General features: G+C 40.1%; 1 protein-coding gene across 16 annotated transcripts in view; it reads left to right on the forward strand.

Annotated features, from left to right (window-relative positions):
* The window catches only part of r3hdm1 (R3H domain containing 1), a 163,612-nt gene that overhangs the window by 31,846 nt on the left and 113,481 nt on the right, over positions 1-18,285 (forward strand). For 12 of the 16 annotated variants that reach the window (XM_085986613.1, XM_085986624.1, XM_085986614.1 and 9 more), the window contains 3 exons: positions 3,481-3,690; positions 9,255-9,296; positions 11,154-11,243. In XM_085986613.1, the coding sequence (XP_085842739.1) occupies positions 3,520-3,690; positions 9,255-9,296; positions 11,154-11,243 (303 nt within the window). In that variant the 5' untranslated portion in view covers positions 3,481-3,519. The remainder of the gene's footprint in view (positions 1-3,480; positions 3,691-9,254; positions 9,297-11,153; positions 11,244-18,285) is intronic. The other 4 variants (XM_085986619.1, XM_085986625.1, XM_085986626.1 and 1 more) reach the window with 2 other exon arrangements.

The raw sequence follows: 18,285 nt of genomic DNA on the forward strand, positions 1-18,285 counted from the left end.
TCATCTCTGGTGTCCCCCAAGGATCTATCCTTGGCCCCCTCCTATTTCTCATCTACGTGTTGCCCTTTGGCGACATCATCCGAAAACACAGCGTCAGTTTCCACATGTACGCTGACGACACCCAGCTCTACCTCACTACCTCTTCTCTCGATCCCTCCACGGTGTATAAATTGTCAGACTGCATGTCCAACATACAATTCTGGATGAGCAAAAATTTTCTTCGATTAAATATTGGGAAAACTGAAGCCATTGTTTTCAGTCCCCGCTAGAAACTCCGTTCCCTAGCCACTGACTCCATCCCTCTCCCTAACATCTGTCTGAGGCTGACCCACACTGCTCGCAACCTTGGTGTCATATTTGACCCTGAAATGAACATCCGACCACATATCCGCAGCATAACAAAGACAGCCTACTTCCACCTCCGTAACATCGCCCGTCTCCGCCCTTGCCTCAGCTCATCCGCTGCTGAAACCCTCATCCGCTGCTGAAACCCTCATCCACTGCTGAAATCCTCATCCATGCCTTTGTTACCTCTAGACTTGACTATTCCATCGCACTCCTGGCTGGCCTCCCACATTCTACCCTACGTAAACTTGAGGTCATCCAGAACTTGGCTGCCCGTGTCCTAACTCGTACCAAGTCCCGTTCGCCCATCACCCCTGTGTTCGCTGACCTACATTGGCTCCCGGTTAAGCAGCACCTCGATTTCAAAATTCTCATCCTTGTTTTTAAATCCCTCCATGGCATCGCCCCCTTCCTATCTCTGTAATCTCCTTCAGCCCCACAACCCCCCGAGATATCTGCGCTCCTCTAATTCTGCCCTCTTGAGGATCCCTGATTATAATCGCTCAACCTTTGGTGGCCGTGCCTTCTGTTGCCTAGGCCCTAAGCTCTGGAATTCCCTGCCTAAACCTGTCCGCCTCACTACCTCTCTTTCCTCCTTTAAGACGCTCCTTAAAACCTACCTCTTTGACCAAACTTTTGGTCACCTGCCCTAATTTATTCTTGTGTGGATCGGTGTCATTTTTTGTCTTAAAATACTCCTGGCCGGCACCTTGGGACGTTTTACTACGTTAAAGGCGCTATATAAATGCTTGTTGTTGTTGTAGGTTACGGCACTTCAAGTGCATATCCAAGCACTTTTTAAATGCGATGAGCATTTCTGCGTCGACCACCCTTTCAGGCAGTGAGTTCCAGACCCCCACCACCCTCTGGGTGAAAAATGTTCTCCTCAACTCCCCTCTAATCCTTCTACCAATTACTTTAAATCTATGCCCCCTGGTTATTGACCCCTCTGCTCGGGGGAAATAGGTCCTGCCTATCCACTCTATCTAGGCCCCATGTAATTTTATGCACTTAAATTAAATCTCCCCTCGGCCTCCTCTGTTCCAAAGAAAACAACTCCAGCCTATCCAATCTTTCCTCATAGCTAATTCCATCATGTTTCAGCTTGTGCTGTGGAGAAGGTTATTGCTAGCACAGTTGAGTTTCTGCTGGGTCACAGGGCTGGTGTTACGGGTGGGCATGCTGGGGACTTAAGAGCCAACAGAGCAGCTGATTTATCAGTTGCTGCTGTGATTTAATACTCACCTCTTTGTCCTTTTGTATTGGGGTGCCTCAGAGTACTGGAGCATTGTGCTGGCCTCCTTGTGGTCCATGGATCCAATAACTGAGCATGCAGCATGGATGTCCATGTAGGGAGCAACAGCTTCTGAGTTGAAGTTTTTGTTCTTGTGTTAATTGTATGATACAGCAGTGACTTACATTCTTACTAATTTTCTTTCAATTCTATGGTGAAATAAATTTGTAAATGTCAACAGTATGGTCAAGAGCTCCCTGATTCGGTCATGGTGTCATCCAAGGTCTTGTAATAAATTCCACAACCCTTTTTTTAAGTAGGCTGACAGATGGAACTTCAATCAAATAACTTCTGAAAATCCAGTTAATTATATCCACGAAGTAGCCTTAAACCACTAATTTGGAGTAATTACCTCCTCAATGAATTCCTGCAAATGAATGAGCATCTGCTATTCTGCCCAATTTATCCCTATACACCTAATTCCTGTTCTTGATACAGTAGCTACTTTATAAAAAGGACCACTAACATTAGAGAAAGCTTAAATAGAATATTTAATTTTCTAATTTATGTTTCTTCTCCCTTGTATAACCCCCCTCCTTCCCTAACCTCCTTTCCCTTCAAGTTGGGAAGGGCCTGGGAGTTAAGCTGGGCTCGAGTTCCATGGTGCTAACAGCCTGGACAATGAGTGTCTGCAAGCTATGTCCCTGTGGAGGGAATCAAGTGAGCCTGATCTTGATACTTCTATACACATGCATTTTAATGATCAGGAACTGTCTCATGTTTTAGGGGTGCTGATGCCAGTTGCAGTGCCCCTCTGCAGCCATGGTTGACATTGGCTAGCTCAGCACAGATTAGAATCAAACCTGGGATCATCCTGGTTTGTATGACTAGTCAATTCTGGCAGAACACAAAATGAAATGTGCCACTTGCTGGAGACCTCATTAATTTGATACATCTTTATCATATCATAATCTTTACTGTTCTAGTGAAAAAAGCCCTAGTTTCTCTAGTCTCTCCACATATAAAGCCACTCATCCCTGGTTTTATGTTCGTAAATCTTTTCTGTGCTCTTGACCTTTTTCCTAAAACAACGTACCCAAAACTGGATGTATTGCCAAATGCAAAGTCACCAATGACTTGTTTAGATTTAGCATTATCTTTGTTTTGCCCCTTATTTATAAAACCTAGGTACCCATATACTTTTTCTAGCTTCATCCACTTTCAGGATTTATGTACCTGAGCCCCTATGTCTCCCTTTTCTTGTACTGCTTCTAAAGTTTTGCCATTTAGTATATATCTTTCATTATTCTTCCTCCCAGAATACATCACCTCACATTTCTCTGCATTAAATTTCATCTGACATCCAACTGTTCAATTTACCAACTCATCTGTGTTCTCCTGAATTTCTTTAAAGTCCTCTTCACGTTTAACATCACTCCATATTCTTGTGTGCTCAGCAAATTTGATAGTGACCTCCTATAACTGAGTATATATGTGAAGAGCCACTGTTTACACTGCACTAGTTTGAAAAGTATTTATCACCCACAATTCTGTTCCCTGTCTTTTAGTCAACCTATTATCTATGTTGCCAAAGTCCCATTAATACCATCTCCCTTAATTTTGGCAACAAGGCTCAGTTGACATGGCATCTTAACAAATGTCTTTGAAAATTCTTATTCACAACATCCATTGCTTTTCCTTTATCAATACAGTCTGTTGCTTCCTCAGAGGATTACATTGATTCTGTCAGACCTAAACCTAGAATGCAACACTTACTAGTAATTTTGCATGATCAGAGATGTCTATAGAAATGAACAGTTTATAGAAAAAATTAACAATGCTGTTTTTTAACACAAATTTTGGCCCGTAATTCGAAGCTGGGATTGTGTATCTTGCTGCAGGTTCCACATTTTTGGTAGAATCCAGAGTGAGCTTGTCTAATGAGGATGTCTGATACTAGTATTGTCAAAGAAGAAGCTGAAGCAATGAGGGGTAAAGAGAAATCTCTTAAGCAGTCATCATTAACTGACAGCCTGGTAAAATCAGAAAGCCATGAGCCAAAGGCAGTGGAAAAGGATGAAAGCTGTATGGATAACAGAATCGACTCTCAGGTAAGACCTGTTCAGCTTATCTACACCGCCTAGTGTTTATGTAGATCTACTATTTCCTTTGTCAACGTTGTAAGAGTATGGCATAGTTTCATGTTCAAATGCAATATATATGTGAAAAATCATTTTTTGTTAATGACATTTGAAAATTAGTTGGGTGAAGTTGGTTTCCAATTTACCCATTTTGAGTATAGTCTTAAAATTTAAATATGTACTCCTATCTGGCTTTCAGTTACTTCAAAATAATTGGCATAAAGAGGCTTTTGCTTCTGTTGGTGGTTAATTTATACACACAAACCTCCAAACTTATGCATTGCAATACACATATTTGAATTTGGGGTTATAAATTATTCCAGTAATTAACAAAGCATTTAAGCTACTACATTGAAAGCAGTAGGACAATGAAATTGGAGAAAACTGAGTTACCACATTTACTTTGCTTTCTAAGATAGGATTTACCAATGGTTGCACAATTTAAAACACACTACCCATTTTTCTCATGGTCTGTGTCGAAAATGAGGGTCCACAGGCACCAGCTTAAATGTAAGAGATTTAGAACGACGACCAGGAGACACTTCTTTTGAGGCTGTGGAATTCACTTCCAGGGTTACTGGTTGAGGCTGAATCTATGTCAACATTCAAGATTCAATTGGATAAGTGGATGAAGGAAAAGACGGTGAAGGGATTTGGGAACAGGGTGTATAAATGTGATTAGGACTATTTGGTCGCTTGTATAATGTATAATTGCAGGTTTTTTCATTCCTTTCTTTAAATGCTGCCCCAGACTGGTTGGGCCAAGTGCCCTATTTTTTTTGTGTTTTAACTTGTACCTATGTATTATCAGAAGATGCCAATACCTACTCAATCCCTGTTCAGAATGTGCAAGTTTAATCATGAAAAATTTTCAGCCAACATCTTAACTGAAGTGCCATCACATGTCTGAATCATTTGAATACTGATGTTACCACAGTGTCCATCAGTGTTGTCTTTTCTTCTTTCCATTTAAGATTTCAATTGTCTTTGAATAGTTTGTGTAACCTCGTGCTGCAAATTGTTTAGTTGCATAATAGTATTGTCAATAACAACAACTTGAAGCACCTTTTTTAATGTAGTAAAATGTCCCAAGGTGCTTCACAGGAGCGTAATCAGACAAAAATTTACACTGAGCCAAAGAAAAAGATACTACGATTGATAGCTGAAAGCTTCGTCAAAGAGGTAGATTTTAAGGAACATCTTGAAGGAGGCGAGGTGGAGAAGTTTAAGGTGGAAATTCCAGAGCTTAGGACCTAGACGACTGAAGGCACGGCCACTCATGGTGGGACGAAGGGTGTGGGAGATGCACAAGAGGCTACAATTGGAGGAGCGCAGGGTTCTCTGAGGGTAGTAGGGCTGGAGGAGGTTACAAAGATGGGGAGGGGCAAGGCCATGGAGTGATTTGAATTTGAGAATGAGAATTTAAAAATCGCAACATTGGTGAACCGGGAGCCAGTGCAGGTCAGCGAGCACAGGGATGATGGGTAAATGGGATTTGGTGGGAGTTGGAATCCAGGCAGCAGAGTTTTAAATGCACTGAAGTTTATGGAGGATGAAAGACAGGAGCCCAGCCGGGAGAGCTTTGGAATAGTTGAGTCTGGAGGTAACAACAACACGGATTAGGGTTTCAGCAGTTGAGGCAGGGGCGGAGATGGGTTGTGTTACTTGGTGGAAGTAAGTGGTCTTTCTGATGGAGAGAATATGAGGTCCATAGCTCAGCTCTGGGTCAAATAGGGCGCCGAGGTTGCAATGCCTGGTTCAGCCTGAAACAGTGGCCGGGGAGGGGGATGGAATCGGTGCAGAGGGAACGGAGTTTGTGGTGGGGGCTTCCCAATGTTTAATTGGACTGGATGTGGGACAAGCAGTCTGCCAACACAGAGGCAGTGGAGCGGTTGAAAAAGGTGATGGTGAGGTAGAGCTGGGTGTTGTCAGCATACATGTGGAACCTGACGTCATGTCTTCGAATAATGTCTCCGAGGGGCAGCATGTAGATGAGAAATAGGAGGCGGCCAAGGATAGATCCCTGGTAGATCAGAAGTAATGGTGCGAGGTGGGAAGAGATGCCATTTCAGTAACTTCTCTGGTTACGACTGGATAGGTAGGAGTGGAACTAAGTGAGGGGAGTCCCGTTCAGCTGGCGACACAGGAGAGGTGTTGGAGGGGGATGATGTGGTCAATCGTGCCAAAGGCTGCAGACAGGTCAAGAAGGATGACTAGGGATAATGCACCACTGTCACAGTCACAGGATGTAATTTATGACTTTCATTAGGAATTAGCAATAGCCATTGCTTTCTGAGTTCAAGATCAGAGTACCATTTCAATAGTGAGTGCATCTGCAAATGTAGTCTAGACAATGGTATGTAAAAGTTTGTCTGTACTTTTCTCATTTTCAATCCATGCCTTTTGAAAACAGACTGCTAAACTTTGGCAGTTCCACACATGGTTAATTGTCAATTTGATGTAAGCTGGGACTACTGTATTTTTCATGCCTGATCTTCATCTTTTTCATGGTAGAGCTTAAGAATGAACATTTGTAATAATTGGCTTTGGTGTTGATACATTCTTAAATGATCATGAGAAAAATGAAAATTTTGCATAAAGCATAGTTTAGTAACACCGTTTTGGTGCAGACATCAGCACAAATAAATTGCAGTGTTGCCACATTTACAAAATCTTCGCTGATTTAAGTGCTAGGAAACCAAATCTACAGTTTCAGCCTTTTATCCTTCCAGTTTTCATTTTATTAAAATTTATATCAAAAGTAAAAATGACCCAAATTTCTTAATTAACCTTAAAGGTCTGCTACATTTAGCAACACACCCATAGCCTTGCATTGTTCTTCACATAAAATGTGAATGCCTTTATCACTGTAAACTGATTGCTTTTTTTATCCAAAAGCAAAATACTGCAGATGCTGGAAATCTGAAATAAAAACAGAAAATGCTGGAAATACTCAGCAGGTCAGGCAGCATCTGTGGAGAGAGAAACCGAGCTAATGTTTCAGGTCGATGACTCTTTGTCAGAACTGAAAAAAGTTAGAGATGTAGTAGATTTTTAAGCAAGTGCAGGGGCAGGGAAAGGGGGGAGGGGGAGGAAAGAACACAAGGGAAGGTCTGTGATAGGATGGCAGGCAGGAGAGATTAAAACACAAAAGGGATGATGGTGCAAGGCAAAAGGAGGTGGTAATGGGACAAGTTAAGAAACAAAAGATAAGTCTAGATGAGGTGTAAATGGGAATGGCAGAATCATCAACAGCTGCCATGTGAGGAAAAAAAATAGCGGCAGAGGCTATGGTCTGAAATTGTTGAACTCTATGTTGAGTCCAGAAAGATGAGGTGCTGTTCCTCGAGCTTAAGTCGCGTTTCGTTGGAACAGTGCAAGAGGCCGAGGATAGAGAGGTCAGAGTGCGAGTGGACTGGAGAATGATCCTTTTTTTACCCTCTTGCGCTAGTGGAGGGTTGACTGGAAAAAGCAAGTCGTGTTCTGCAACTATACATTTGTAACTCAAAACAGCTTGTAACTTGGGTCTGCTAACTATGCGTCACACTGAGGTCATTATCTATTGTATAATGACATCCTTATTATTTCAAATATTTAAGTAAAATATTTTTTAAAACAATTGAGCTTTATTATATGCATACCTATTAAACCCACAAGAATTTTTTTAAATAACCTATTAATTGCTGTCAGTGAGATATTTGGTACAGCCTAAATTTCTAGCTTTTAATAATTGCATCTTTTCCACATTGAAAACTACACCAACCTTACAGAAAAACAGAAACTCTGAAGCAATAAGTAATGTACTATAACCTTGTAGATAATTTAGCAGTAAGGGGGAAAATAAATAGTTATGGAATTGTACTACTTAATTAAAGGAGATAAGACAGTAAAGGAAACCTGGAATGAAAAGAAAGCCTTTCAGGCCATTATTTCAGCCATTTTCAAGCAATGAATGGCAATATGTATAATGACTGAAAGCAGTCGATCAGTACACATAAATCTTATACACTTATAAATCTCATGAATATTTAAGTCCCCTTTTTAAATTTTCGTTCATATTAATTGTGTACAACTTTCTAGACCTTCAAATTAGAGGTAAATTGTTAACTTCAGTTATTGAAAAACACTTTCTCAGTGGCAAGGGTCATGCGTATAAACTGGTTTAAAAAGCCAAGTTTGGGACGGATGTCAGGAAATACTTCATCCAAAGAGTGATTAATATAGAGTAGTCACCCGGGTGAGTAGTGGAGGCAAAAGCTCTGGAATCATTGAAGAGGTAGGATGCTGTGATGGAGAAGAGGGTAGATTTCTGTTGAAGGATGAGTGAGATGCAGTGAATGGTCTTCCTTACCTGTATTCATCTTTGTGACTAAGGGAGCCAATAAAAATCAAGTTCCATGAGCTGGACCTATTGACATCATTATTTTTGCTGTCATCCTTAGCCAGGGTGGAAGATATATACATCTCTGAAAAATAACTGTGCTTGGGAACTCTCATGTTATGAAGAATATTAAGTTTACTTGAACTAAATTACACTTAGAATATCCTGTTGAATTAACTGTAGATCAGCATAGTTGTATATAAAATGCTTCTATAAATATGCTTGATAATTTAGACATGTAAAAAATCTGGAGATTATTATAGCTATAGGTTAGAAGGCATCTCGCTATTGTTTGATTTTAAAGTGGCAAATGTAAGAAATTCATCCATAATGCCATTCAAGATTACCTATTTTAGTTAAGGAATTCAAGGAAATTTCCTCATGGGAAATCAAGCAGTTCCTTGTGATAAATTAATAAAATTAAGTTTCATCGAGTAATTTTATTAAATTGCCTTGCTTTCCTTGAAGTTGCCCAGTTAACAATAAGAACAATAATCATACTGACTTCATTTTTCCATATTAGAGGGTTAATGAACAAACATTCTACATATTTTACAGCTGCATTAATGCCACATTCTGGAGATAAGTTATCACATTGAACTCTGTAGGATACGTTTTTTGTTTGTGGCATCACTTCTACCAGTGATAGCTTTAAAACAGGAACTATCTTTTTTTTATATCTGAGGTCACTTGTAGCTAAAAAGAAAACTGCAGTTGATGAATTTATAATAAAGACTCAATGTTTTCTACTTTTTTTTTTAAATAGAATGTTCTGGCATATTTTGTGGTGGATAGTGGACCTCCCGTTATTAAGCATCTCAGGTGTATATTTTTTGTTTTAGTTAGTCTGCTATTCTAGCATAGCATATTTATGAAAAGCCAATACGGCATTGTCATATTGGAAGGGAGGAGAAAATAGGAAATTTGGCTGAGTTGCCTGGGAACAAAGCCTCTCGAGTTGAGTTGTAGATTTCTGATTATTGACTCACATTGGTTGGCTTGCATTTGAATATATTGATTCTGGGTTAAATGCCTGGGTCAAACTGCCACTTGGCTCAGGTGGTTATTGCAAGTTCAGTCCTTCATGAATTTATTGTCATATACAATAATTTTTAATGTCTTTTACTGCAATGATCTCTTGTCCACTGTGCAGAGACAAATACAAAGTCTTGGACAGGCGGGGAAAAGATCAAAGGTATAGTAGAAGTGTGTCATAGCATGCTAGAGGAAATCATTACGCTTGATGACTCTTATGACTGCAAGAAATATATTTTATTTAAATCTTGTTTGGTTCATTGCGACATTATATCCTCATGCATGTATATTTGCTCCAATTTAGGTTTTGCTGTACAATATTTCGCAGTGCTTTTTTTTTTAATATTGGCTTAGTGCTTCACTTAAGTCCACTGATTCTATTATGCTCAGTTGAAAATGAATTGGGTGCTTTTAGATGTATCCATATTTTGTGATTGCTCAAGTGTGTGTAGTTTTTCATTCTGCTGTTGTGAGAACGTCTTTGGGCCAATAGCAGTTGTGCATGGTGTTGTGCTTGGCGCTTATAGTTCAAAGCAAACTTTTTTCTTTGCTTTTTGGGAATTTGTTGTCAAGAAGTGTATATTTATTGTTTGCTCTGTGTGTTGTAGTTGCCAGTTCAACTCAAACTTGGAAATAAAGTGCATCTCTAAGTTGCTTAAAAAAACTGTCCAGGATGAAGGACTTTATCTTAAGATATTAACCAAATGATCAAATCACTATTCTTTGAGATAATGCATTTTTATTGGTTTCTAATGCAAAGCAATAATTAACAACATGCTACATTATGAAAAATAGTAACCATGTTGAACTAAGTCACTGGCTCATGGGAAAATGAACAGTATGCAGTCTATTTCTCAAGTGTGCAGTGGAGTTGCACAAAATTCTATACTAGTCTGTTGTGAGGTGCTTGATGACGCCTTGAGAACTAGCATCCTCTGTTTAATCTAGTAAACCTGCATTTTCCCACAATTTTTGAATTTGTAATAAATTTATATTTAACTGTTGAACATCTTTTATTTTTAATTGTATTTTCTGAGAGCACCAAGATACTGAGGAACCTAGTTAGTGATCACATGGATGCCATAGTGTTCTCCTTATGCAGCATCATTTGTGATGCACATCTGACTTTCCATAACTTCACAACAGAACTAACTTGAATATTCTCATGATTTTGGCAGCATTGCCTTGTACAGTCTTAATTATAGAGTATTGGTGATCGCAGCTTCACCATAAATATAAAATCATAAGCTTCAACGCACATTGTTCTGTATACCTAGCAAAGTGTACACTTCTCTGCTATATACATGGCAGGATCGGATTGTAGGGAATTGTATAATGATTGTTTCTGAATATTGTACACTTAAGTGGAGTAGACTATTTAAGCAATTGCTGTGGGAAAGTATAGTGAAGACTGTACCCTGTAACAACACAATATGGCAGTACTTGTGTGATCAGGCTATTGTCAATCTAGTCTAATCAGATAGCTTAGATTTGCATATCCAAACAAAACTAATCAAAAATCCAATTATCTAATGAGATACAGGAAACTTTGGTTTATCCGGAGGTTAACTGTCCGGAATGCTCGAGCCACTGGCAAAAATCGGGAGCCGTTTCGTTAGGTTTTTTTTCCTTTTGTTGCTTTTTTTTTTCACCAGTCAGGCTCTGCAGGGTCTTGCTGAAGCTGTTGCTAAGCTACAGAGATGCTTGCAAGGTACGGCCAACTGTTTAGAAGCTAAGCAACAGGGTTTGTTGCCAGATACGGAGCTCAAAATCTCCGTATGTTTCAACATTAGCGCTGGTTTGTCCGGCAGTTTTGATGGGACGGCAACAGCTCGGTCCCGTCGGTGCCGGATAGCACAAAGTTTCCTGTATTTTGAAACAGAGTGAGTTTTTCAAACCTCATTTTAAGCTGTTGCAGGGTATATGGTTGGAATGAGCTAACTTTTGATGAAATAAATGTAGCTAAATATCTTTCGACATCACTACATTTGCCCTAACAATGAATGTTTTCCTTTAGTCAAATGCAAAGTTAAAGCTAGTACGGAGCCTGGCTGTGTGTGAAGAGTCTTCTCCTCCGCCCACAGCTGATGTTCCACAGGACAATCAGGTAAAATGCATTAGTACATGGAATAAGTAAAAAACCCTAGTCTGATGGTGCAGGGTTTTTTTTGCAATTGTAGTTTTATTTCTTTAAAATAAAGGCTTTGTTTTGGAGAGAAATAATTGTCTTGTGAAATTCTCATTATGCATTTAATGAGCATCACCAAAGGTATTTGAAGTTAAATTTTGAAGAACAGGAGCTGAATGGTGGTAATATGAGGAAAAATAGTGCAGAAAATGTACAAAACTTTATGATTTACACACGAGAACAAATACTTCAGTAATAATTACCAAATTAAATCCTATTTGTCGTTTTTACTGTATTTTCTATAACTCATACAACTTATTGCAACCATTTTATCTATTTAGTAGTACAGGAAACTTTGTGCTATCCGGCACCCATGGGACCGAGCTACTGCCGTTTTTTTAAAAGCTCCGGATAGACCAGCGTCAATGTTATCAGATAGGAGCTTTTCATCGCAGTATCTGACCACAAACACTGTTGCTCAGCAACAGCTTGTAAACACTCGGCCCAGTAGCGTGGAAGCGTCTCTGAAGCTGTCGCTAAGCGACAAAGACGCGTTCCAGAGCCTGCCTGTGAAAAGAATGCTAGGAGAAAAAAAAACACCTAACCAAAACGGCTGCTGATTTAGAACATAAGAACATAAGAAATAGGGGCCAATCGGCCCCTCGAGCCTGCTCCGCCATTCAATAAGATCATATCTGATCCTAACCGCCAATCCACTATCACAGAACCATCTCCTGAATCCAACAGAATTAGACACACGAAATAGGAGCAGGAACAGGCTACACGGCCCCTGGGCCCGCTCCGCTACCCACAGGGCCATGACCGATCCGAACCTAGACTCATGTCCAAATTCCTGCCCGCTCCCCGTAACCCTTAATTCCCTTTACTTCTAGGAAACTGTCTCTTTTTCTGTTTTAAATTTATGTAATTATCAACGGGAACATCCTCCCCGCATCCACCCGATCCAACCCCTTCACAATCTTATGTTTCAATAAGATCGCCTCTCATTCCTCTGAACTCCAATGAGTAGAGTATCAATCTACTCAACCTCTCCTCATATGTCCATCCCCTCATCCCCGGGATTAACCGAGTGAACCTTCTTTGTACTGACTCGAGAGCAAGTATGTCCTTTCTTAAGTATGGACACCAAAACTGTACGCAGTATTCCAGGTGCGGTCTCACCAATACCTTGTACAACTGAAGCAATACCTCCCTATTTTTATATTCTATCCCCCTAGCAATGAAAGCCAACATTCCAGTGGCCTCCTTAATCACTTGCTGCACCTGCATACTAACCTTTTGAGTTTCGTGCACCAGGACCCCCAGATCCCTTTGTACTTCAGTACTTTCCAGTTTCTTGCCATTAAGATAATAACTTGCTCTACGATTTTTTCCTGCCAAAGTGCATAACCTCACACTTTCCAGTATTGTATTCCATCTGCCAAATCTCTGCCCACTTACTTAGCCTGTCTATGCCCCCTTGCAGGTTTTTTATGTCCTCCTCACTCACTACTTTCCCTCCCATCTTAGTATCATCTGCAAACTTTGATATGTTACACTCGGTCCCATCCTCCAAATCGTTAATATAGATTGTAAAGAGTTGGGGACCCAGCACTGACCCCTGCGGAACACCACTAGTTACTGATTGCCAGTCTGAGAATAAACCATTTATCCCAACTCTCTGCCTTCTGTTAGATAGCCAATCCTCTATCCATGCCAGAATATTACCCCCAATCCCGTGATTTTTTATCTTAAGCAATAATCTTTTGTGTGGCACCTTGTCAAATGCCTTTTGGAAGTCTAAATACACTACGTCCACTGGTTCCCCTTTATCCACCCTATATGTTACTTCCTCATAGAACTCCAGCAAATTTGTCAAACATGACTTCCCCTTCATAAAACCATGCTGACTTTGTCCTATTAAATTATGATTATCCAAATGTCCTGTTACTGTCTCTTTAATAATGGACTCCAAAATTTTACCTACCACAGATGTTAGGCTAACCGGTCTATAGTTTCCAGCCTTCTGCCTACTGCCCTTTTTAAATAAGGGTGTTACATTAGCAGTTTTCCAGTCTGCCAGGACCTTTGCCGAGTCCAGGGAGTTTTGGAAAATTATTACCAATGCATCCACAATCCCTACCGCCACTTCCCTCAAGACCCTAGGATGTAAGCCATCAGGTCCAGGTGATTTATCCGCCTTGAGTCCCATTATTTTACCGAGTACCACTTCCTTAGTGATTTTGATCGTGTTTAGCTCCTCCCCCCCCCCCCCCCCCCCCTTTAGCCCCCTGTTTGTCCAGTGTTGGGATATTCTTAGTGTCTTCTACTGTAAAGACTGATATAAAATATTCATTCAGTGTTTTTGCCATCTCCATATTTCCCACCATTAATTTCCTGGTCTCATCCTCTAAGGGACCAACATTTACTTTAGCCACCCTTTTTCTTTTTATATAACTATAAAAACTCTTACTATCTGTTTTTATATTTTTTGCTAATTTACTTTCATAATCTATCTTCCCTTTCTTAATCTTTTTGTTATTTTTTGCTGTCTTTTAAAGTTTTCCCAATCCTGTATCCTCCCACTAAATTTGGCTACCTTATATGCCCTTGTTTTTATTCGAATACTATCCTTAATTTCTTTACTTAGCCACGGATGGCTGTCTTTTCTTTTACACCCTTTTCTTCTCAGTGGAATATATTTTTTTTGGAAGTTGTAAAATAACTCCTTAAATGTACACCACTGATCATGTATCATCTTACCCTTTAATCTATTTTCCCAATCCACTCTACTCCATTCCTCTCTCATACCTTCATAGTCTCCTTTATTCAAGCTTAGCACGCTTGTTTGAGATCCAACCTTCTCACCCTCTAATTGAATATGGAATTCAACCATGTTATGGTCACTCATTCCAAGGGGATCCTTTACTAGGACATTTTTAATTAATCCCGTCTCGTTACACAGGACCAGATCTAAGGTTGCTTGCCCCCTGGTCGGTTCAGTTACATACTGCTCAAGAAACCCATCCCTAATACACTCAATGAACTCATCCTCAAGGCTGCTTTGCCCAATTTGATTTGTCCAAATTAATATGATAGTTAAAATCCCCCATAATTATAGATGTTCCCTTATTACAAGCCTCAACTATTTCCTGATTGATACTCCGCCCAACAGAGTTGCCACTGTTCGGAGGCCTATAGACTACGCCCACTAGTGGGTTTTTTTCCCTTATTATTCCTTACCTCCACCAAACTGTTTCATTATCCTGATCTTTTGACCCAATATCATTTCTCTGTATTACAGTGATTCCTTCCTTTATTAACATAGCCACCCCACCTCCCCTTCCTTCCTGCCTGTCCTTCCTGATCGTTAAATAACCTGGTATGTTTAATTCCCAGGCATTGTCACCCTGCAGCCATGTTTCTGTAATGGCCACAAGATCATACCCATATGTAGTTATTTGTGCCATTAACTCGTCTATTTTGTTACGAATGCTACGTGCATTCAGATAGAGAACTTTCAAAGATGTTTTGTGATACTTAGTTCCTGCTTTTGCCCTTTTTATTACTTTACCTTTTACTCCATACCTTCTGCCCCTTCCTGACACGCTCTGGTTTTTAATTTTACACTGCTACCTAAGTCTATTACCTTCTCTGTTGTCATTTTTATTATTTGCTCTCTAGGAACCTCCCCCCCCCCCCCCCCCCCCACTAGTTAGTTTGATCTGCCGTTAGATCAAAGTTGCCGGACATTCAACTTCCGATAGCACAAAGTTTCCTGTAATTACTTTTCATGATTTAATTTTCTTCTAAGTTAGCATTTGCGCTCTTGAAGATTACACTGTACTTTATTTTAAAAAAACATCTAGTTTTGGCCCTAAATACTTGCTTAATGAGCCCATTTTCAATGATGTGTTTTTACAAGTGATGATCTGTCCCAAGCTAGATATTTTAGTGTGCCAGTGAGAAAAGTAAAATAAATTCATTCTATCTTCATGACTTAGTTTTGTACTCCTGAATAATCTGAGAATATTAACTTCTTGTGGATGTTAAATAGTAGAAAGTACATTTCTTAAACCAGAAGACTAAATTGTTGGATTCAAGCTTCTAATGACATTTTTGTTTTTCTCGTCGACCTGCGATAATATAAAATTTTTCCCACAAAAATTGATCTGGAAAGCAGCTTTGAATGTAGCTATGCCACAGCAAATGTTTGTACTTTTTCCAATGAAGTTTATATGAAAAATAATTTGAAAGACACATGCAGCTAGAGTTTTGTAAGGTGAATGGTTGATATGCACATGAAACTTCACTGCAGGGAACAATTGGAGAGCAGATATTAGAGGAAAATTCCAGAATTATGATCACTCCTTAAATGAAGCAACGTAATGAAATTTGGTGGGTTAGCAAAAAAAACGTAGTGATGTTGCCTTGCATAACTTAAAACTCACTCATACGAGCAGAACTATTGAGTTTTAACTTATGTTTTATTAGCATCGCATTACTACCACATGCTGTCTGGAAAAAATGGGAGCAGTGGTTATGATCTGACATTGTTGAGCTCAGTGTTGAGTTCAGAAGGTTGTGAAGTGCCTAATCGAAAGGTGAGGTGCTGTTCCTCGAGCTTCCATTGAGTTTCATTGGAACAGTGTAGGAGGCAGAGGTCAGATTGGGAGTGGGATGGAGAATTAAACGTAACTTTATTTGTGGTGATAATTCACCAAGTCTGAATTGTGTGTCTGTTTTATATCACATAAATAAATAACTATAAACTTTTTTAATTGGTTAAATAAAGTTCCTTTGATCTTGATTAGTTGCTGATGTGTAAATGTGTGCACTAAGATTGTACAAATCTGATGCATCTGTTTGTTAGCTTGTCAGTTAAACAATTGTGATAGTGTGTGTGAGAGAGAGAGAGTAGTTATTTGAGCATATGGTGAAGACTGCTGTTTTTATAGATGTCGTAGGATTGTTAAGAGTTTTAAAAGAGCTGGGTTTAACATGTTCAGTGTAGATGAGACAATTAAGGCCAGGAAGGAGTTGTGTATTCCTGACAAATCTTGGAGGTAGATGCGCGAGTGAGTGATACGATCTTTGCAGATAGAAACTGGAATAACTTGGAGATTTGTTTTGTGTTGTAATTCTTCGAGTGATGAGCCATGTTTATTTTTTCCCTCTTGTTTTCATGTGCAAATGCTGCATAATTTAGCCCAACATTATTGGTGTTATTGATTATTTATGTGCTTTACATTCATGTGTAACTCCTTCACAGTTCTTTGGATATATGTGAGATGTGGTCTCTGTTGTAGACAGTATTCTATAGTCCAGTAAGGAGATCACTACTACAATGGCTTAATTCTAACTATCTTACTTTATAGTTTTAACATCAGACAGTATAAGAAGATTACAGGTCAATGAACTAAATTAGACATTTGCATACATTAGAATGACTCTAGACATAATAACCATACATACTCCATTTACATGGATTCAAAGGACTGTCCCTGTGTCCAAATTCGAGTGCACTCTTTCGTTGGCGCGCTTAAATTGGAGCTCATGGTATGTATAATGTCTGCAAGACTTGCGACTCCGAACCCCTTCGTTGAATTCTCTTCACGATCACTGAATCCCACTTTGAACACACAGCAGCTGCTGGAGTTGGTCACACACACACACTCTCTCTCTCTCTCTCTCTCTCTCTCTCTCTCTCTCACTCTCTCTCTCACACTCTCACTCTCACTCTCTCTCTCTCTCTCTCCAGCTTTTCCAAGTAGCTCCCCATCAGCACGAGGCAAGCAGCTCTCCCCAGACCTCTGCCTTGCAGATCTGGGTTCAGACGACGATCCCCTGGCACTGGTGACTTGCAGCCAGCCAGTTCAGGATGCAGTGCTACTAATACGAAGGTTGGAAGCCCGGGACGGGATGCGGCAGCCATTTGCCTCCTGAGCCCTCTTCTCAGAGCTCCTGCCCTCCTCTCTTCCAGTCGCGCTCTCTGCAGCTTTTCCCGCTTGAAAAACCCGACTCCACCCCTTCCTCCTGGGGTTTCTGCCTGGAGACAGCGCAGCCTCACTGTCTGCAACAGTTGATACTGGTGCAGAATTATGGAAAGTCTGCTCTTAGTCACATTGTGTCCTTAAAAGTTCTTGCCGTACCTTCACATGGCAACTTTAACCCAGGGATTTATAACAATGATAATACAGTGTCTAAGTTAAAGATTGATAACCATACTTAGCGTACATAACATTTCCAGTGGGTATTACACATGAATATAGGGGGTTTGTGTCCATTTGTGCGCTAGTTGGCCCAGAAATTCAGGCACCAGTTTATGCTTGGCAAAACACATCTAGAATAGCCAATTGCTCAACTATTTAATTGTATAATCTATATATGTGGGATATTTAAATTTTGTACAATTACGCACACATCCTGTGTCACACTTCTAGGATTTTCTCCTGACTTGTGACACTTGGTAACACCTGGAGTGTAATACATGAGGTAACAACCTTACTTTCAGTGTTAAAATGATCATCGATTATCTTGCAGCTTAGATATCCTAACAGTATGTATAGCTGTTGTGTCCTTATTTGCATTTCCCAGCTGGTTCTATACGTGACATACTACTCATGATCCACCCCACCTCACTCCTGTTCCTGGACTGACATTTATATACTTCCTTCCTTGGCTATTCCTTTGACTGAAACAGCCATTTATGCTCCCCGAACAAATGCTTGGGCCACTGTTGAATCTTTGCTGCTTTCGGTCCCTTAAGGCCTACTTGTCCCTGCTAGTTAATCTTCGCAGCTTTAACCGCACCGAAAAGACTACTTCTGCCTGATCTTCGCATAGTCAGCTGTTTCAAAAGTAAACTACCAGTTTTGTAGAACTGTCGAAGATAACGCAGCAGAGACGAAAGCGGTGTCGCGGGAGCTTGGTAACAATGAAGATAGCCCGACCTCGCCTGATAGGTGGCCTAGCAAAAGTTAAGTCAGCAGAAACAGCGCCAACACTTAACTTACCGAGT

This window comes from Somniosus microcephalus, chromosome 4 (assembly GCF_052327205.1).
Source record: "Somniosus microcephalus isolate GS21.2 chromosome 4, FLI_Smic_1.0, whole genome shotgun sequence".
In the NCBI taxonomy this organism is placed as follows: Eukaryota; Metazoa; Chordata; class Chondrichthyes; order Squaliformes; family Somniosidae; genus Somniosus; species Somniosus microcephalus.